Below are 21,653 nucleotides of genomic sequence, written 5' to 3'. Positions count from 1 at the left end.
TATTCAATTTTTCACTAGATTCTACAGAATGTTAATACAATCTGGAAGTGAACCAGTTGCAATTGTGGTTGTGTGTTTTCCCCTACTGTATGCTTTTTGGAACTGCATTAGCCTGGAAATGGTGGAAAAATTACAGATTGGTAAATTCTCCCACAGAAATGTTTGATAGACTCATATCTTTTTTAATATCTTTAGTTATATCAGATTCCTAACATTCTGGTTTATACATTATCTGTGTTATTTAAAGTTCCATACCTAGCCAATATCCTTTTCCCCCAACCAATGTTGTTAGCTAGATTGCCTGTGCTAGAAAATTGCACCATGTTTATATGAAGACTGCCAGGAAGGATTCCCCACCCCCATTTCCTATGTTGCCTGGTTTCACTTGAGTCTGTTTCCTGTGTGTTGAATATGCCTTTTTTTTAATAAAAAAGTCAGAAGATCGACAACTTTGTTAATTCAACTATTTCAGAAATGATAAGCATATCAAACATATTCAGAATGTGCATCCAGAATTCAGGAAAGAATAGCTAATATGCACCTACTGTGATGCAAGCGCAAGGTTTGCTAGATCTAGGCCCTACTATCCCATTTGAGTACAATCGTAACTAAAGAAGATACAGTAGAATACTTCACTTGAGCACTTCACACACTCTTCTACTTGCAATCTGAAGATTACTGTTATCAAACCAGGGCAGCTTACAACTGTTGAAGCACACTAGAGTATATGACATATAAATAAAATAAGAAAGCAAGGTCTGGTAGAAGCCTGAAAGACTAAAAATCAAAAGAGAGGAAGAAAGAGAGGTATTCATTCACTCATTACACATCACTTAAAACTAGCTGGGTAGATTTGAACGGGATCCAATTTGTTGCTGATGTAAACGCGCTTGCTTACAAAGCAGCAGCAACAAGCTCTTCGCCGTCTGCAGGTTTTATGTGCGGCCAGCGTCAGCGCAAGCCATCAGGAACATATTGTTCTACTCAACAATTTTGTTAAGAGCCAGCAATTGTCGGCAGCTGGACATGTGTTCAGTTGTGCTACATCTTATTCTAATTTGCATCTTGCCACCAAGAGCCAAAACTGCAAGGCACATCCACAGTGGCAGCCTGAGGGAGGGAGCCCTGCCCTGCAAGGGACTGACATCTGGCTCCTCTGGCAGCCGTTTCTAGACCAGATAATTTCTTCTTATAGAGTCCCTGTAGAGCAGAGACTCAGAAGTCAAGTGACAGCTTGAACACCAAAAGCAGGCTTCCTCAACCTCGGCCCTCCAGGTGCTTTGAGACTACAATTTCCATCATCCCTGACCACTGCTCCTGCTAGCTAGGGATCATGGGAGTTGTAGGCCAAAAACATCTGGAGGGCCGAGGTTGAGGAACCCTGATCTAAAGCAACCGGCCCAATCTGGTGCCCTTCAGCTGTGTTGGACTACAACTCCCATCATTCTTGACCACTGGCTATGCTGGCTGGGGCTGATGAGAACTGAAGTCCAAAACAAACAGGAAGGCATTAAGTTGGGAAAGGCTGATCTAAGGACTAAGGGAGACTTGCATTTGCTTCCTCCAGGGCCTCTTGTGTCAGCAACCATGAGCCAGAAACAACAGGAGACATCAGAACAAGCATCCTGGGTGAGCAAGCAATTGCTTCCTTGAAGATCTGCTGTGGCTCAGTGCTGCAGCAGCAGCTGGAATATCCAGTGTTGAGAAGGGGGACTTGTACACATCTGTGCCTGTTCCTAACAACTCTTCTCTGTTCTGTTGTATATTAGAGATAACCTAAATCACCTTGAGCTCTTTGGTTAGCAGGAGGAATATAAATACTTCAAATGATCTATTCAGCCTCTGCACTGGAGGAAAGGGCTTAGTCCTTTATCACTTTATGCTTCTTTCTTTCTGTTTTGGATTGGTGGCTGTAAACAGTCCGTAAATAAATATCCCCGCCTTGGTGACACAACCATTAACTTCCGCAAATATGCTGGCTCACAAGTATTTCCATTAGACTGAGAGGATAATGAATTAAAAGGTTAAGGATTTCAATTATTTAGACTTCTTTTAAAAATGCATTTATGGAACCATGTCATAAAATCTTCTTAAAAGTTTCACATTAAAGCAATAATAAACGTAAATGGTAAGCTAAGGCTTCAGGACTCTCACGGAAAATGCAATTTTAAGAACTCAGCAAGGGGGGAAATTAAGTCTTTTCAAAATGACCCTAAGAGAGTCTGTCATGTTTATAAACAGTCCTGGCTCAACGGTTCCAGCTAAATTTCCAATTTCAGCCTTTGGAAGGGGAATGTCCCCAGTGAAATCCCCTGTCAGAAAATAATTATCAGAGTTAATAGGGCCAATTTTGGTGAAATGAACAAAGCAAATTGGAGCTGAACATAATGTGTTAAGCCATCCCCACTAACATGCTTGATAAAACATCCTTAATGTTGCTTTCCTTCAACCACATACTACTGCATTTATGGCCAACTCTTATCAGATGCTTTCTACTGCTACAAAAACCACAGCACAACCACTGTCGCCATTGTCCCAGCTGCATTTTAAAATCAGTTATGACATATACCTTTCCTCATACAAGGGATTAATCCAATTCCTGTATGCCTAAGCACCCTTTGTAGGTGATGTGTCTATATCTTCTACTTTGGTACCTGACCAAACATCCATGAGGAATTGCCTCCCAAATAAACTCAAGTATGAAGGGTGTGGCATGGGGGGGGGAGAAAATCAAACAGCTGTCGACATATCATGCTGTATGTATGCAAACTTCCCTTCTGGCATCATTATTACAAAAGCCAGCAAAACGATAATCCACCTCACATTCCTGTTATTTCAAAGCTGTTTTGTGCAAGTGAGAGCCACGACTCTGAGATAAAGGGTTTAATATTCTGTTGGGAGCTGCCCAGAGTGGCTGAGGAAACCCAGCCAGATGGGTGGGCTATAAATAAATTATCATCATTGTCATCATCATCATTCCTGTCTCCCAAAGAGCAATAATACCCAATGGCACCATGTGTCTCAGTGGCAAAGAACAACCTTAAGAACATAAGATGAGTCCTACTTGATTAGACCAAAGGACTATCACAGTGGCCAGCCAGATGCCTTTGGGAAGCCCATGAACAGGATGTAAGTGCAATAACTCTGTGCCACTCCTGACTCGTAGCAACTAGTATGCACATGCATTCACATTACTAGCAGCCATGGATACTTCACGAATCTGTCTAACCCCCGGTTCAAATACATCAAAATTTACTAATTTTAAATGGCCCCTATCCATCCCCAAACAGAGCCAAGTTTCCAACTGTGAAGGCATATTGAGGGCTTACACTCATTTAGGGTATAAACCAAGTATGAGTGACTACTATCCCCTATTGTACCTCTGCAGCTAATAGGAGCGACATGCGGCTTCCACTGAAGAAGGCCAAGTCTGAAGCCCAAATGGTGAAATGGGCAGCAGCAAAAGACAAGGTTGTTTTGGTCAGGATGTTTCATCTCAGGAACTTCCATTACCTGAGGGATAACTCAGTCAGTAGAACATGAGTCATCGGTTCAAGACCCACTTTGGGCAAAAAAATCCTGCATTTCAGATTTTTAGGAAACAACGAAACATGCCTCTCCCCGCACCCCCCAGCTTTTAATGGAATTTGATGTTGCTACTGAAGTGGGTTGGCCAACTGCTTTTATCTATAACTTTTCCACAGATAGATTTTTTAATGTTATTATTTGCTGCCTAAAGAAGGCTTGTGACTGATAATAAATTTAAATGATAAATAATACCAAATGAGATGAATTAAACAACCCTCTCATTTATTTATATCCTTCAACACCTTTCTGATATTATTGCTATATTTTTCTCAGTTCTGTCACTGAACTCGTCCAAATGGCAGAACAGAAATATCTCAAGAGGAAAACATTTCATTTGTTTAGATATCACACTGTTTTTTGTATGGGCACTTTAAAACAGCTGATTCTGCATTGCTTGAAGCCTTAGGCACTCTGGCGCTGTGGCAATCTCAACTTCTCATCGAGAACTACATATACAACCCACTCCTCCTACACTGAAAAGATAGAATATGAAGTCTCATCCAGGGATGATGAAGTAGATTCCTGGGTGATAAAACAGCAGCTCAAAGGCTTGTACAGTAAATGCAGACAACTTTACTTCAGTAATGCAAGAAACAGACGAAAGCTGTACAGTGAGGAGAGGAAAATGGGGTGTTTAACATACAGTGGTACCTCAGGTTACATACGCTTCAGGTTACAGACGCTTCAGGTTACAGACTCCGCTAACCCAGAAATATTACCTCGGGTTAAGAACTTTGCTTCAGGATGAGAACAGAAATCATGCTCTGGCGGCGCGGTGGCAGCGGGAGGCCCCATTGTCTAAAGTGGTGCTTCAGGTTAAGAACAGTTTCAGGTTAAGTACGAACCTCCGGAATGAATTAAGTACTTAACCCGAGGTTACCACTGTACCAATAAGATAACCATTTCTTAAGTATTTCTTTCAGAATAAGTTGGTTACATAAGCTTTCAGAAACCCATAGCCCCCAAACTAATGCTACAATTCCACCTTAATCCAACTAAGTTCGGGTGTGTTTTCTCAGTTTTCATAAAGAATACAACTTCACATCACCATTGTGCCCAAGGCCATTTGTCTTCCAGAACCAGTGTTTCAGTTATATGTAAGTAGCTATATTGTTTAATACAAATACATTTTTCAAGCTCCACATGGCACAAAACAGTTTAGACCTCAATCCGACTCCCAAGCTTAGTCACAACACTCCTTTTATGACTATAAACAAAGATTCATTTCAATCCCCCATCATGGAGAAGAACAGCAATGACCTACCTCACACAATTTTTGAAGGAGAATGAATACAAGAATGTAGCCCAACTGGACAATAAGGAGGAAGAAATAAAAGCTGGAAACTAAGGAGAGTCATTGTCAATGCAAAATTTAAAAGCAATCCATTACCCAGCACTTCACTCATAATTTAGGAAAATGTATTGGTACACAGAGACATTAATAATTTTAAAAGGACACCTTAATGATTAACCACCCAGAACCAGTCCTAGAATTGGTTTTAATTCTTTCAGCAATTAAAACATATATTAGCTGGAACTACCGCAATTAAAGTCAGCAAGAAAAAAATGGTGTGTAAGAATTTAAATGAACCTGTTAAAATTACAGAAACTCCCACTCATTCTTAAAGAGGTTTGCTTTCTTTTTTGACCAACAAAAGCTAAAGAACCTGTTTCCATAGAAACATGTTAGAGATATATATACACACACGCTCACACATACACACCAAGTAGAGATTTGTTATTAAACAAAGCTGTACTGCAGCTTCTGTTTGGAGGATGTTTTTACAAGACAAGTTACAATCGGCAAAGCAGAATAAGTGTTTCAGTGATTAAAAAATGCTTCCAAACCACCATGTTAAATCATTACATATCTCACTAGTTAACCCAGAATGAGTACCATCCAGATTAATCAGGGACCGCTAAGCTTGACAATTGTCATGCAAGATCCTCTTCAAATCCACAGAAGTCGCTTCAGAGGAATAGGTGTGTAAAATTTAAATCAATCTCAAATATTTGAATTGCAAGATTAAACCTAGCAATTCTTCCACATATTTGGATATGTGGAAATGTTGCGATTCAAACTGCAGCTCAACCATGGAATCAGACTCAGGGCAGTCATTCTCTCAGTCTTGATTCTCTATCTGCAAAAATTGGATGAATTAAATACACCCCGCTTAACAGCAATGCTGGTGAGACTACTAATTTAGATGCAAGGCTCTTTCAATTATTTAACTCCACTATTTGGCTTACAAAGTGGTGCATGTGCAAAGACAGTAAAACAGAAGGCTTGAGACTGCAGCTTTAGAATGAGTCCTTTAAAAAGTCAAACAAAAATATTTGTGCTAACAGGATCACTTTGTTGGATACAACCTTAGGTAATGTTATCCTGAAAGATTCAGCCATAACAACATCCCATTGGGCTTGTGAGATATAATAAAGTGTTTGTAGGCCTGTATGCATACAGTTACACACATTTTGTATATATACAGTATTAAAATGCAACAAAGAAGGACTAGTATCCATTCCACATCTCCTTACATGTTAATATTAAAGCACAGGGATAATTCTTTGCACATTAAGATGCTTCCTTCTGTACATGAGTGGGTCAAACTGAAAATGGTCATTATGTTACAAAACTCCAACAAAATAAGTATTTAATATTTTTCATATATAATCAAGAATTAAAACTAAAAACATCTCTTTTTTCTTCTTCCAGGAAGAACACTCTTTATTTATTGAAGACATTTATACACCATTTAATTAATCATCTGCATTTCTAAACCCCAGCACACAAATAAATGACAATTGTATTAAGCAAATTTATCTGTGAACAAGAAAATCAAATGAGATTAAACTATACTAATGAGTTTACCTGCAAGGTTAGGGACCAGTAATTGACTATTTCCTCTTGAATGATTATGCAAGGAGCAGCAATGCAATGGTAGGGATGATTTAAATGCTAGTTGTTGAACTATTTTGATAAACCTCAATACAAAGAATGCAATTATCGCTACTATTTGAAACATTTTTGAAATCTCAGCTACCACTATTTTGATAAACCTCAATACAAAGAATGCAATTATCGCTACTATTTGAAACATTTTTGAAATCTATTTTATGAAACCAGTATTATACATACCTTGGTCTAAAACCTCCTCCTCATCTCTTTTTGGCTGTTGCATAACAGAAACTGTATCTCCACTTTTGGCTTCTGAAAAATAGAAAGGAGGAAATCTAATGATCTAAGAAAGAAATCGAAAAGCTAAAAGAGAAGTTAATAGAATTCAGATACCTGCACATATACATACTGGCTTTTGTAACTCAGATTAATTGCAAGGAGTCAGTACAATCCAACAATTTATTTTCTGATATAAATGCACAGCTTCATTTAACATAGTCTACTGCTCCAGCGGTTCCAAATTGAATAAAATATTGTGGGCGCCCAGGTAAGCCCTGCTCCACATAATCAATCACATGATGTGGTGCACAAATCATTTACATGGCAGTGCCCATCAACTTTTGGGGGCCCCGGCCCCTTCAAATATTTTATGGGTGGCTGAAGCCCACATGGCCCCTAGACCGTGTTTGCTCCTATGTACTGTTCAGTCTACACATGCACATAGCTGCTTGGTCATTTAGTCTTTTATCATTCACAGGGGGAAGTTTGTGAGCACACAAGCCAACAGTAGTGAACTGAGGGAACTAATGTGAGGATTTTGCAGTTGCAATTCTGGCCAAAGGAATGAAGTGCAAGGAGACCAGATTCAACAAGCAAAAATCTTCCTTACAGCAATAGGCTGGAGCAGGATATTAGTTATTTTCTGATCCCTGACCCTCTGACATGGCTGCAAGGAGGACATTGGAAGCATCCATTTCCTGGTTAAACTAACCACAGCTTTATATGAACTGGGCCACCGGGTTTAGTTTAAATCATACTTTATTGCAACAAGCCAAGCTCAAACTATGGTTTCTGATACTGGCCTGTTTCAATAAAACATAGTTTAGTCTTAAAAAATTAAGAGAAAGTTCCCCAGAAGGAGCATGGAAATTGCTTTGGTAGCATATGCCTCAAGGGACTATGGGTGGAATTCAATATAATGCAAAGAAGGCATGTGTGCTGGGATCAAGGTCCACTTACAAAACAGTCCCCTGGAGATTTTCCCAGGCCACACCCCTTAACTCATCCAGATTCACACCTTGTTTGGATGGATAGAGAGGTGTGTGGATAGAAACTAGTCTATTATACAAAGGTAAAAATTGCATCTGTTGGTCCACCCACTCTGGCCTCAGGCTCCGCCCACCACCTTGGAAAATGGCCTAAAAGGGGGTGTGACTCTCGGGCTGAACAAGATTCACCAATCCAGCTCTCATGAATGCATTACTTAAATCTATGTCTATTTGTTTGGTCAGTTTCCATGCAAGTACCCTTTCGCTCAACCGTACCATTCTTTCTCCATTAATATTATCAATTAATTTTAAAAACCAAAAAACATACCTTCATGATGTCCATGGACCATGGTCATATCAGGCTTGACTGGAATGGGAATGTTTGCCTCCTGTGGTATGTTTTTGAACATCTCTGGGTCTATGTTCCTTGTACAAGTCTTGTATGAGACTGCATGTTTGGCTTCCATGTAATACATAATGTAGAAATTGCACATTTCATCACTAGCTGTGCCCCTATAGCAAAATACAACAGAGAAAGACATGCGAGTAGTTTCAGCCATAGGATGAAACACATTTGTAGAGGCTGGTATTAAATCGCATGGGAGAGACAGAAAATTACCACCGCCACTGCCCAAATGATAAGAGGTTAGACCACAGTACACTTTAAACATTTCACATAAAAAATGCATTAAGACCTCTGACATAAAGGCCATTATCTCCAGCCGATTGCTTAGCATTTATATACACCAGTCTGCATAGTTTTCATCAACCATGCTAGAAATTAAGAACAGTTAGAATTTTGAACCTGCAATGAGCTTTTATTATTAGCTCCCTAGTTTACCTCCCAGCTCCTCAGGTGTGAACACAGACCCCCAAGTCCCCACCCCCGCACTGCTGCAAAACCTCATCAATTTCAATGGCTTTTTTGGTGGATGCATTTCACAAACTCCCTCAGTGCTTGGTGGACTGCATGCAAGAGGATCACTAACAGGGAACACAGCAGAATAAACTATTTATTTCCTTCCTGAAGATTCCGCACACACAAACAAACAAACACACACACACACACACACACCCTCTGCCCAGATGATGTATTCCATTTACAAGTCATCAATAATTTAGAGTTTTAATTTAGGACTCTTCTATTTAATGCTCCTCATTGGCCCCCTCCTCCCTGCCTGCCAGGCCACAGGGTATACATCCAAGTTAAAAATTTAGCTTCATTATGTCATGGGACACTAAGTGCAGCATCTTCCATTTAGATTAAAAGATGCTGCAGACCCCAAAATACAAAACGAAAAGATACACACACACACATACAAACTGACACACCAACAACTTAAATGCTGCTTTTCAGAAAAGCATCAGGGCGGACTTACTTTAGGCAGAAACCTAACAAGTAACAGTTATCTATAGACTTGGAAGCGATAGTAGTAACCTATTTAAAATCTAGGTAATACAATAAAGTTCTCTAACATTTGGTATGTCGATATGTTCTATTTTGAGAGACAATTGCAATATCCTCCAGCAGTTCTTATCAATTCACTGGGCAGTGCCAGGCTCCTGACAGACAGACTCAAAAAACAGCAAGTGGCCTGCAATAAGGTGTCTCCCGCTCTTTTAATTAGCTTTCACCATCAAGCTGGTGTGGGGGTGGACTAGGTGGAAGCAGCAAAGACGTCAATGATGACTTTTCTTTGTGGCATCATGCAGCATTCATTTATTCACCATGGCAACAATAACGGCATCAGTTTGTTGCGGGGGGGGGGGGGATGAAAGAGACCAGACCTTCCCAAATGTGAATGGCTATTTCAGCCTTTGAAAATGTGGAATCTCTTGCCCACCACAGAAAGCTGCTTGAAAAAAATTGTTTAAAGCTTCTTTTTCTTTTATTGAGTGCAACCCGTCAACACGTGATTTAGATACCCACCTCTTTAGTATATAAGCAAAGCACTCAAGTGCAATAGAGGAGTGATCTAACCCATCTACATATCTAAATAGTATCAAAACACTGTCAAGGTTTTTGACATAGCACACCTCTGGAAGATTAATCTGTTTAGTTTGTTTTTGTTGTTAGTAAGGTGACAGGAATTAGTGGAGCAACAAGTCTTTCCCCTGCCTCCGAGAAGCATTTAATTCCTTTCCTTTGGGTGAGAAAGGAATGGGTCATGATGGCTTGTTTAATCTAGCAGGGGTGGGGGACCTTAGGGCCATGAACTGGATGTGGCCCTCCACATCTCTCTATCTGGCCCCTACAACTCTCTCCAGGCCCTGCTCCATGACCTCTTTGAGTGATTTTGCACAGCTGGAATGTTTACTTGAACGAGATGTGCATGTGCAGAAAGCTCCGGTTTTTACATCATCATCATCATCATCATCATTTTTATTTATACCCCGCCCTCCCCAGCCAAGGCCGGGCTCAGGGTGGCTAACAAGCAATAAAAACAAGTTGAATGAATACAACTTAAAAACAAGATTAAAATACAACATTAAAATATTGAAACATTAAAAATATTAAAATGCAGCCTCATCACAGGAGGAGAAAGGAAAAAGAAAGCTGGAATGGAGATTATTGTATGAGATTGGAAGAGTCACATCGACTGCTCCACCCACTTTTTGCCTTGGCCCACAGAAGGATGACCCTGAGGAAAATACAGCCCCCCAGGCTGGGGGTGGGAGGCTCCTCATTCTGGATCTACAGGAACACCCAAAAAATGAAGCAGAAAATTTAGACATAAATCAGGCCATGGTGTTGCTAACACCAAGGTTTGATTCCTGTATGGGAGAAATGCATATTCCTGCATTGCAGGGAATTGGATTAGATGAACATTGTGGTTCCTTCCAACTCTATGATTGTTTTACACTTCAGGAAGTAGTGTAGCGCTTTTTCAGCATTTTGTAAGGGTGGGTGAAAACGCCCCTGGATATCAAGTCAATCTTGAGGAGACATGAAACCATAAGGGAACATGAAATGTGGGGGAGCGGGAGATAATGTTTCCAAGGGGTTGTCTTTTAAATACAAGGTGTGGCTGAGGGGTTTCTCTCTTTGAAAAAAAGGGGGGGGGGAATATCAAGCAGACTCCCTGTAGCAGTCTGGCTGTCTTTCTAACAGAATGCTCTCCACCACTTGCCAATTTGCTGCCGGGCTTAACTCACAAAGCCTTATACGGCTTGGGTCCAAAAGTACCTTAAAAACCATCAACTCCACCTTGATCACTGAGATTCTCTCATGGGTCACTTCTGGTGGTTCCTGGCACCCCGATGTTTGGTTGCCCTTTACTAGGGACCAAGCCCTTGATGTGGCAGGCCCTGCCCTATGGAATTCCCTGACAGCAGAGGTTTGGCAGGAACAGCCTTTGCCTTCTTTCAGCTGTGTTCTGAAAACTATACTGTTTAGACATGACTTCACAATACAGTTTTCTCTTTTTAACCAGCTACTATCTACTGATATTTTATTGATGCTTTAAATTATGCTTTATGGATATTTATGGACTTTTTATTATATTTGTATGCTGTAAACCACCCTGATATACTTTATGAAAAGTCCAGATTATAAATATTTAAATTTTAAGAATGTGGAGTTCATAATCCTCACGTCGGTAACCACAGAAACAAGGCTCAAGTAACTGTACTTTAGATACAGGACTTTCATCAATGCTAGATGCATACTGCTTGGAGAAATTTATTCTTGGCAAATAAATAACTTTATCATAATCCCTAGCAGAACTGCCATTTAATGTTTAGGAAGTAGCCTTACATCAAGGAAGATCATTGGTCCATCTAGTTCAGTATTTTCTACACTGACTGGCAGTAGGCTTATACTGGATAACCAGGTCTTTGACTACACTAAGAGTGCTGAACTGAAATGGGAAAGGGTTACATGCCATTTTCCTTAGAAATGGAAGAGAGCAACCTTCTCTTTCCAGTTTATAATAATAAGAACACACTAACACAATATTTTCCGCAGGTCATTCTGGAGTGCCACTAAAAAACATTGAGATCTTTAAAGTATAGACACACATACCCTATGAATGTTTTTGAAGATCTGCCTTCCCCAGTAAACAGGCATCTTGCTGCTAGAGTATCTCCGTACTTAATTTCAACAGGGTTTTCTACAGGGTAGAATGCCTGAGAAAGAAAACAAAATAGGTCAAGCATTTCAGATTAGCAGAAAGCGTGTTTCCTCTCATTCATCTTTTTGGAAATCATGGCTGCAATCCACGTGCGCTGTTCACTTGCTTACTTTAGGGCTGGATACCCTCAGGTTCCCAGCAGCCATAGCCAGTATTGGCAATGGTCAGGGATGAAGGGAGTTGTCATTTTCATCATCATCATCATCAAACAACATCTGGAGGTCACAGTTTAACCACTCAGAGTTTACTCATTTAATTTTACTTACTTAAGTGTATCAAGAGATCTTTCAAGAGTTCCTGTGTACACACAATTATTTTTATTGATGTCCCTTTATAAATGCTTCATTAAGCAATGCTACTTTTCAAATATGGGTTCATTTGGAGGGTTCTGAGAGAACATCTTCAAATAGGAGATTAAAAAATAATAGTAAAGTGCACCCCCTGAAAATATGCACACTCCACCGCAGACTGCAGCCATGAAATCAAGGTGGCTACATTAAGCATTCACAGTCAGGCATCCAGTGCTCTTTCCAGCAATGAGAGATGCCATTCTGTATTTTGAGCTTGCCTAGAGATGCACTCTCTATATTTCCACTGATTTTCATCTGATTCACTGATTTTCATTTGATGACAAGATGAATCATAGTGGTCATCTTGGTTGCTATGGAGTCTGCTGAACTTCATAAGCCTGACTTACTGGCAAGATAAATAGCCACTGGTTATTGTTTTACAATGCAGGAGAGTTCTGCAATGCCTAGCATGCAACACATTTAAAACACAAATCTTCCTTATGAGACACACAGCAGCTCAGAGAGGTGAGACTGCTCATCTTTCAAGCAAGGGTGAAACTCATGCAGGCCTCCAGGCATCTTGCAAGAGAAACCTAGATTAAGAAATCATCTCATCGCATCTGCATTTGATAACAATATGACAAACTATTAAAATTATGATAAACAGAAACACTGTAATGTTATTGTCAGTGTTGGATTCTGTGGCAACTGACTGAAGTTTCTCTGCCTTCAACAATGGGCTTTCATTTTAAGAATAATCTTGGGTCTCTCATCACATTCCTTTCTATATTGCAAAAGGAAAAGGGATACTGCAAGCATGAAAAATGGTCATGTCACGCTAATTTTAGTTTGCACCAAAACTATACAGCAAACCATGATCTCGTTCACTAGAGATGCATATGATTGATTGCAACAACTCGACCTACAAGCAACATAATACTGTATTAGAGGAATCTGATGACAAGTCTAATAATTATAACCTCTACACCTTTTTTGGATAAAAATACTTGAATGCCTTGGATAGTTAATCTCATGGCTATGGGCTCAAGCCCCATGTTGGGTGAAATATTTCTGCATTGCAGGAGTTGGGTTAGCTGGATGACCTTCCAACTCTTCAATTCTATGACTTTCAATAGGTCACAAGTTTTATTTTGCCGCAGAGTGTTTTGCAATGCTTAAGTTGTTGCAGTAAATCATATGCATCTCTATTTTGTTGCTTTCTTTTTATTCTTTTTTTACATAAACCGCATTTTGGATTGTGATTATATTAAGCAGTCTAAAAATTATAAACAAAAAGATATGTTCTGACTACTCAGTCCAGCTGCCAAACTCTGGCCAATAACTAGATGGGCTACCGATTGCTGAACTGGCCCCACACAAGTACAGCTTTTGTCCATTTAAAAAATCTTAAAGCTTCCTCAACTCCAAGTAATTCATGTAACATGTGAAATGTCAGTCTTTCCAAGCTTAACCTGCAAATTCAAGGTATCCATTTAAATTTCAAGTACATAATATCAGAAACACAAAGAAAGGGATTTAGACCTTCCAGCTTCTCCATATTAACCCTAGCCACCCAAACATCAGCCCAACATACCTGTGGCAACTGAGGACTCTGCCTGCCAATCAGCGTCCACTGACCATCTCTAACTCTGTATCCACTTACTACTTTTCCTGAAATATAAAATTATAAGAGTATAAGTATCATATGTTTAGCAAGATAATTATTTTTTTCCAGATTGTTACAGTTATGCTACTTTCATTTCATAAAATAAATTCAAATATTGTATAAAAAGTTGGTTTGCTGGTTGTGTTTTTAAACAATTAAAAACTTTAAGACGCTTGAGTGCTCTCTGTTATTTATCACCCAAACACATGTCAGACATGGGCAACTCTACCAAGGGGTTTAGTTCGGCCTGCCAAACCATTTCCCCCCAAAGCACACCCAGCTTTCAAACTGCTGAAAACATAGCTGACATCATGTGATGTGGTGCGACACACATTTATTCATAATGTGTGTTAACAATGCTCCTTCCTTTGGAAAAAATGGTTTTTGTCTATATATAAATGGACATCATTAAGGGGTGTGTGTGTGTGTGTAAGAATGAATGACAAGGATTAAATTAAGGCATGAGCCTCACTTTATAACTGTTTTTAAGAAGGTGCTCAACAACTGTCCAACTCAATTCTCTCAAAGAAGCGCAAAATCTTGCAAAAACAGTTGATACTATTCTTAATGGCTAGCTGTGAGCTCACGTTAGTTTCTTAAAATCTGTTTTGAGTGTGCTGTTTTCCTCTGCCCCAAATTCTCAGTTTATTCCCCCCTCCCCTCCAACCCCCCCCAATCACCTTTAAATCACATGCCTTTAGTCCAGGGATGGGGAATTTACAACCTTTCAGTTTTTGTTGAACTACAGCTCTCATCATTCCGGACCACTGGGCATACAGACTGGATGCCAGTTGGAGAGCAACAACACATTTCAACAGCCACATTTCCCAACCTTGCCTTAGCCACTTTATGTGTTGTATAAGCTTGGAACTGGATATATAAAACATGCTTATACCAGGCTTTTCTGTCGTTCTTCAGATTTAAATTGATTGACAAGTTTTGACACTATATAATTCAATTCAGACATTATGAGTTAATATGGATTACAGCAAAACCAGATTGAAAAGACAATCATCAATAAATGAAAAGGCTTACCTAAATGATGTGTGTGTACTCTGTAGGCAAACACGTGCATTGGATACATTTTATAACTGCAAGCAATATCTGCATTAACCGCTGTCATAAGAGATAAATAAGGAAATCAGGGGAAAGGGCATGTACATACTGAAGTTGAAGCAGCTAGTTGGAACTATTGTTGCAATTAAAAACTCAAACCATCTAATTAGAAGTACATCAATGTGAAATGTAGTGTGTGAAATTACTGACTCTACTCATTCATCTAAAAATTAGTATGGGCATATCTTTCACTGACACATTGCTCTTAAGAACTGTTCTACTGGGACAATGTTGTGTCTGCATCAATTCACATACGTGGTACAGCTGTTTCCTTATATACAAAACATGTGGCAGATTCCCATGTGTACTGGAGTATACAGGGAAATCTGAGTGGGGCACAACAGATCATTTCAAACAAATAAGAAAACACCAAACAAGTGTTCCCCAACAATTTTATGAGAAACTTCTTAATTAGTTAATGGTCTAACACTGGGATCATGAAAGACCACAATGGCTGCATTACATGAATGAACCTGAGGCTTGCGTTCACCTCTCTTCCCCTTAGGTGTGTCCATGATGAAATCAGAAGCTTTCACTTCTGGTTTTAGCTAACAGTAGAATTCAGAAAGGCGTAGTCTTAAACTTATTTTATTACTTGGTTTACGAACCAGCTCATTTCAATAATAAAACACAGAAAAGACTAAGCAGAGTTTTGGGTTCAGATATAACATTGAACTGTGGTCCATTAAAAGAAGCAAAGCTTCCAGCCTCCTACTCATACCTACAAGGGTGTGGGGCAGGAGGAAGAGAGAGAATGTGACCCAAGGCCCATCCACATAAACAATAAAGCATAATTTTCAAATTCCCAAGTGTAAGTGGAATTTGGATACTAATCTAAGAGTAGTTGAAAAAAAGATGTTCCAAGCTGTTATTCATTTGCTATATTAAAATGCTGATCATGTTTCAGTAATAATTAAAGATGCATGTTACGCCATCTTGGAACAGCTTTACCACATGCACAAACAAACACATACAAAAAGTATTCAAGCAAAAACTTCTATCAGCAATATACATTCCAGGACACATTAATATTCAGAAACAAAAATAGAAATATATATTTATCTAAATATTCAAACATGCAGTTCTTCTATGTATACACACTTCATTTCAAGCTTTGGAAAAAGTAGACTTACTACTGGTTTAAAAGGAGTTTGTGCTTAATGAAAATCAAAAGAAATGCTTTCAAAATGTATTAGTCTAAAAGAATTGATATCTGTTTTCCTAAATTGTACTGCTGGTGTGTCTAATAATAAAATATGTTTATAATTTGCTACATATTGAAATGGATATATAAGTTACATTACTACTTCCAGTATTAATCAAAGGTTTTATAACACATTTCCTATGAAATTATATCCTACAGTGAAAGTGTTGAACATATTAGTGGGAGGAGGGAGTTGTTGTAATCACCTTTCTCCCCTGGTGGTATAACAGTATCCATGGACATCATAAGATACATGCCAGCAATCATAGGCTGCCTTAAAAAAAGAAAGTGGGGTGGGAAGGAGAGAGAAATTCAAATCAAATACATTGAATCACTTATTATATGGCTCCTTCTAATATAAAATAGCTGAACTGATACAGCACTTTTCAAATTCAAATACACACACACCATGCAAATTAGTAGGATACTACATATTTATCCATTGGACGGAGACTTATACAGAGCTTTTCTTACAATCATGCATAATATAAATTTTGTTAAATAAAAAAAAATGCTACACTGAGACAGTGGTTTTCATACAGTGTGCGGTGGCATCCTGGGGTGCCTTGAATGATAGTTAGGGACACTGTGGGCGACACTGGCCTCTGTCCCTCTTTCCATTCCTCCCTCCTCTGATGCCCTCTCACATCTCTGGCCCCCAAAGGCTTCTGTGGCTGTTTGTTGCAGCAACCCTGGCTACAAGCTCCCTAGGTGAATGGTCTCTCTGGGGCTGGCCAGCAGGTGCTGGTTGCCAGGAGCTGTGGTGGCCTTGGAGTAAGCAAGAAAGTAGGTGAGGGAGCCCAGCCAGCCAGACAGTCTACCAGCCTGTTGGGAGTGGATGGACAAGAAGGAGTCCAGGAAGGTCAGGGACTAGGGGTGGCAGCGACTGCTGCCTGGAGGACTCCCAAGGGGAGGGGTGAGGAAAAGAGGCTGAGGGAATACTCCACAAGGGAGGGTGTTCAAAAAGGGGTGAGGGGCTGCTGGCTCTGCAGGCAAGGGGTGGCATAACTAGGCTTCTGACCCCACAGGGGAGCCACAGAAAGAATGTAGTTGGTCAACAGAGCTGTAGACTCAAAAAGGTTGAAAACCTCTGCACTAAGAGATGTTGCACAGAAAAACAGACATAGTCACTCCTGTTTCTCCTTTAGTGTGCAAAGTGTGGATCTATAAAACTTTGAAAGGGTGAGATGCAACATTTCTGATGCTGATTGGGCACATCCCCAACAACTGAAAAGTTTATCTTTTAAAAAATATTTTAAATATGACCACACATTTATAATCTGTTTTAGCCCCAAGCCTCTTTCTCAGTACCTATCTATGTGGAGGGCTGCTTCACAGATTTTTCTGGGAGGGTGGAGAAAGAAATCTCAAAAAGGCACTAGTGAGAGGGCTCAGTGCATACCAGAGGGAAAGGTTTCAGCTGATTCTTCACCAAAGCTATTGCAGTTCCACCCTTGGTTGAATGCATGATTCAGGTCAGAATGATCTTTTCAGTAGTTGAAGTAATCAGTTGGGCAAAGGAGATGTGATGAGCACATAAAAGGTTCATATGATGTGAAATTTACTGGGGGGGAAGGAAAGGGGAAGCAAGCTAACTTTCAACTTCAAAGAAATTGGGATCTGAGGAATGAAATAAACAACACCAGTATGAAGTTGGGTTTGTCAAGGGAAAAATAGAGATGGATAGATCCAAACTTTTAAAAATCAAATATGAAGAGGAAAAAAGGAGTGATATACAAGACTTTCTGGAAATATTCTGGGCAGCTACACATTATGTATGAAACATTTGATTTACCAAGACATGAAAGTCAACTAGTTGATTATCTCACTTAGTCCAACTTGCCTTTTCTCAATTTTAAGAATCGAATATATTCTGAAGTAAATCTGAAGATGTTAATTGGTCTCTTTAAACACACACGCACACTCAAACCCCTAAACAGTATGCTTCAGCGTACACCAGGGTCAACATAAGGTTTTGTTCTTCTCATAAATTTTCTGACAAAGTTCACATTGATCTCTTCAAAAGAAGATTTTAGGGGGGCGGGGAACTGACATGAAAGATGTTAGAAATATACTTACTTTTGATTAGTCAGATGTAAAGTTACACCAGAACAGTCTTTGTGTTTATCTGCACAAAACATAAAAATGGATATTAAGTAGAAGCATTGACATTTTTCCATTAATACATGAGTGTGATTACTAAATGCTTTCTGCATAACGTTTTCTTATTAGACAAGCTATACACATAACAAAGTCACTCTGCTGTGCCGGTGATGCATTTGCATCAAATTCTCTTTCAGTGTTGAAATAATATGAAGAATGCATGTTATATACTGTACTACAGAAGCTTGAAAGTTGGTAATTATATTTTGAAAACCAGAAAGGATTATTATTTTTCGTACTGAAAATCAAGCAATATATTTTAAGCAGGGAGGCAAAACTAAGACATTAGAAGACATATTTCTTCCTGGTGCAAAATATTTTTATTGCCACAAAGGCCTATATGCAATGCAGTGCTAAGCTAAAGTATATTTGTCCTGCTGGCAAAAATGTTTTGCATCAGCTGGAACACTGTTGCGCAAGAGAGCACTTAAGTTGGTTGCTGGTAGCTTTGATCTGCTGAGCAAACAGGTTTCTGCTAGCACAACAGTTGCAATGGATTCCTCTGCTTTGCAACATTAAAACTCACCTGTCTGCTAGTGCAAAAGTCATTGCAACTGGCAGGCAAAGAACACTGGATACAGCCCATAGTGTCTATGTTAGACATTCAAAGCATCCAACAACAAATGTTGAACGTTTTTCTTTTGCATCCAATACTTCTTGTTTTGGGACGTTACTACTGTATAACAGGTCAGCAGTTTTCTGCTAAACAAATAAATTATCTAGCCTAATGGTTCCAAGTTTGCTAAGTACTGTGGACCCCCTGTTTTTTAAATTTCCTTTCTCATTTCATATTGAATGCTGAAAGATGTTTCACCCAACATTGGGAGAGTTGTGAGGTGAGTTGGGGGAAAGTACAGGGAAGTACATATCAGGAGGGAAGATGAATCACTAAGGAGTTTCATTCACTACAGAGATATGCAGAAAAGCAGTGCTCTTAAAAAAAAAAAACAACGTTGAAAACTTTACAATCTCTTGTTCTTCCTCAAATAATCTTGTTGACTGCTTTCATTTTACACCCAGTCAGAGATGTCACACCAACGGTTTGCAATCTGTGGAAGGTAACAAGTGATTGTTTCCCCCCTATTATTTTAGCTGTGTTTCTGTTTTGTTTTATTTGTAAGCAGCCTGGAGTCCCTGTCAAGGAAAAAGATGGGGCACAGTCATCATCAACAACAGCAGCAGAAACAACAACCACCACAACTTCCAGTTCCAATCAACCATGGATGGTGGTCACCAGAAGCAGCAAATGTCACTAGTCAGAGAAGAAGCTTTAGACTGAAGAAGACTTGAATGTCACTTCCTCAGATTCAACATTTTTGTAACGCACTATTGTATATTTCAGCTATTTGTTTTTGATGTGTCCTTTAGGATATTAGGGTTTTATGAAATCCACACCCAACCAAACAGGCGGATTTTTCTAAAGACAGGTATACATGCAAAGGGAAAAAAAGAAAAAATCCTGAAGACATGCTGTACATATGTTTATGCTAAATGAAATGCAAAGAGCTACTTGTGTTTATATACATAGCAGAATTACTGAGAACTAACAAATATAGCAAAGTTGAAGCTGAATGCAGAAAATATTTGCTTGAACAACTTCTGTTTCAACCCATTTGGGGCAGACTCATTTCGCTCAAAATAGGGTCAAGCAGTTTCTACTTTATTCAAAGTCATTAGACTGCTATGTTGTAGCATTCAGGGCAAGTGGGCTAGTACGGCTGCCTTTATATCTGGAGTTACTAAAAAGCACTCTATGAATAAGCTAGACATCACAAGCAAAAACTCAAGGAAAATTGTGCTCTCTAAACTCACACATCATTGTGAACTTCAGAAAATTTGCTTGCTGTGCTAAAGCAAAAGCAAAATCTGGGCTAGGCTTCAACCTTGCATATGAGATCAACTGCCATGTCTTTCATTTCTGCGAACACCACGGTCGTCCCTGTGTTAAATATTTATGATGTATCAACAAGAACCCCCTTTCACACTGGCAGAATCTCCCAACGTAAGGGCCTACTTTCCATCACTTTAGACACCCACTTCCCAAAATGGTCATGTCTAACGAGCTCTCTACTCAGCAGGTTTGATAAGCTGGAAGAAATGGGATCATAACATTTGCTTTTTTTGGCAAGTGCTGCATCAGCTAAGCAGATTGCGAAGACACAATGCAATCCTTACATCCCATCTTAAAAATCATCTTCCCTATTTGCCACTCAGCCTAGGATAATTCCTTTGATTTTGCATTTCAGCTAGAGAGCAAGTACACATTGCTCCAGGACAAATAAATTATTAGCTTCCATTTGCCCTGTGGCAATGAGAGGAAAATGCATTCATCCCACCTCAGAAGGAGGTTTCTTTCAAAGCTGATTTTCTATGCAGAGCTTCCAACAGAGATCAAACAAGAAGCTGTGCTTACTAGTGTGGTTTAATAGCACTTCTGGATTGCAGAGTGTATATAGCAAAATCCACTGTGATATGCATATCAGCTTCTAATTCTTTGATCAGTGAGAAAAATAAATGGTAACTGCCACTCAGAAGATACATTAAAAGGTTTACGAAGTCAAAATACCCTAAGATAAGGCTTATTGTTCCAGGAGTATAGCTCAAAAATATGGAAGCATGAAACACAAAGTTTCCACTTTTGCCTAGTTTGTAAAATAGTACAAATGAAAATTACTGTAAATTTGTCCAGTGTTAAGAAATATAATCAAATAGTTTTGAAACTAGGGAATATGATTGCTATGACTGAAATGTAGTGCAAGTACTTGCATAAATTCTCTTAAATATATTTTACAACTATGAAAATGAAAGCTGGCTAGATAAAAAAATTAATCTTAAACTTTGCATTCCACTACATGAAATGCTATGCAAAAACCATGTGTAGATGAGCATCTTAACTTTTTTTGGAAAAAGGATGACTGTAAAGCCATGAATGTAACTAGAAAATAGAAACTACCAATTTAATATGGTCAAAAGATATCCTTATACAAAAGAACATATTCTTTTTTGCAGCTTAATTTTTTTTTAAGCATTGGAAACAATGTAAGTCATATTAAAAAGACTGATAAACACTAAATAATTTGTTATGTATCAGGAATTTAAATTTTGTCAGATTTCTAGAAAATAGTGTAATTGATGCTGGGTAGGGATATTGCTAAATAGAGCAATAAGGATAACTCCATGAAGAGAGCTTGCTGAAATCACTTGCCAGACAATACCCCCTCACCCCCCTTAACTGCTTGTGCATTTGGGGCAGTTCAAAAATAAAGCAATGTATATCTTCCATACTGGAATTATTATGTTGATTATGGTGGAAGGAAGAAATCTTA

At 39.1% G+C, this 21,653-nt stretch overlaps 1 protein-coding gene across 15 annotated transcripts in view; it reads right to left on the bottom strand.

Moving 5' to 3' along the window:
- Nucleotides 1–21,653, bottom strand: part of PAM (peptidylglycine alpha-amidating monooxygenase) — a 121,321-nt gene that overhangs the window by 34,884 nt on the left and 64,784 nt on the right. For all 15 annotated transcript variants that reach the window (XM_083576653.1, XM_083576650.1, XM_083576660.1 and 12 more), the window contains exons 8-14: nt 18,244–18,292; nt 16,371–16,438; nt 14,880–14,960; nt 13,773–13,849; nt 11,780–11,883; nt 8,084–8,268; nt 6,728–6,799 (exon numbers count right to left, since the gene is read on the bottom strand). In XM_083576653.1, the coding sequence (XP_083432779.1) occupies nt 6,728–6,799; nt 8,084–8,268; nt 11,780–11,883; nt 13,773–13,849; nt 14,880–14,960; nt 16,371–16,438; nt 18,244–18,292 (636 nt within the window). The remainder of the gene's footprint in view (nt 1–6,727; nt 6,800–8,083; nt 8,269–11,779; nt 11,884–13,772; nt 13,850–14,879; nt 14,961–16,370; nt 16,439–18,243; nt 18,293–21,653) is intronic.

This window comes from Podarcis filfolensis (assembly GCF_964270895.1).
Source record: "Podarcis filfolensis genome assembly, chromosome: 11".
NCBI lineage: Eukaryota > Metazoa > Chordata > Lepidosauria > Squamata > Lacertidae > Podarcis > Podarcis filfolensis.
This window is presented reverse-complemented; position numbering and strand designations above follow the sequence as displayed.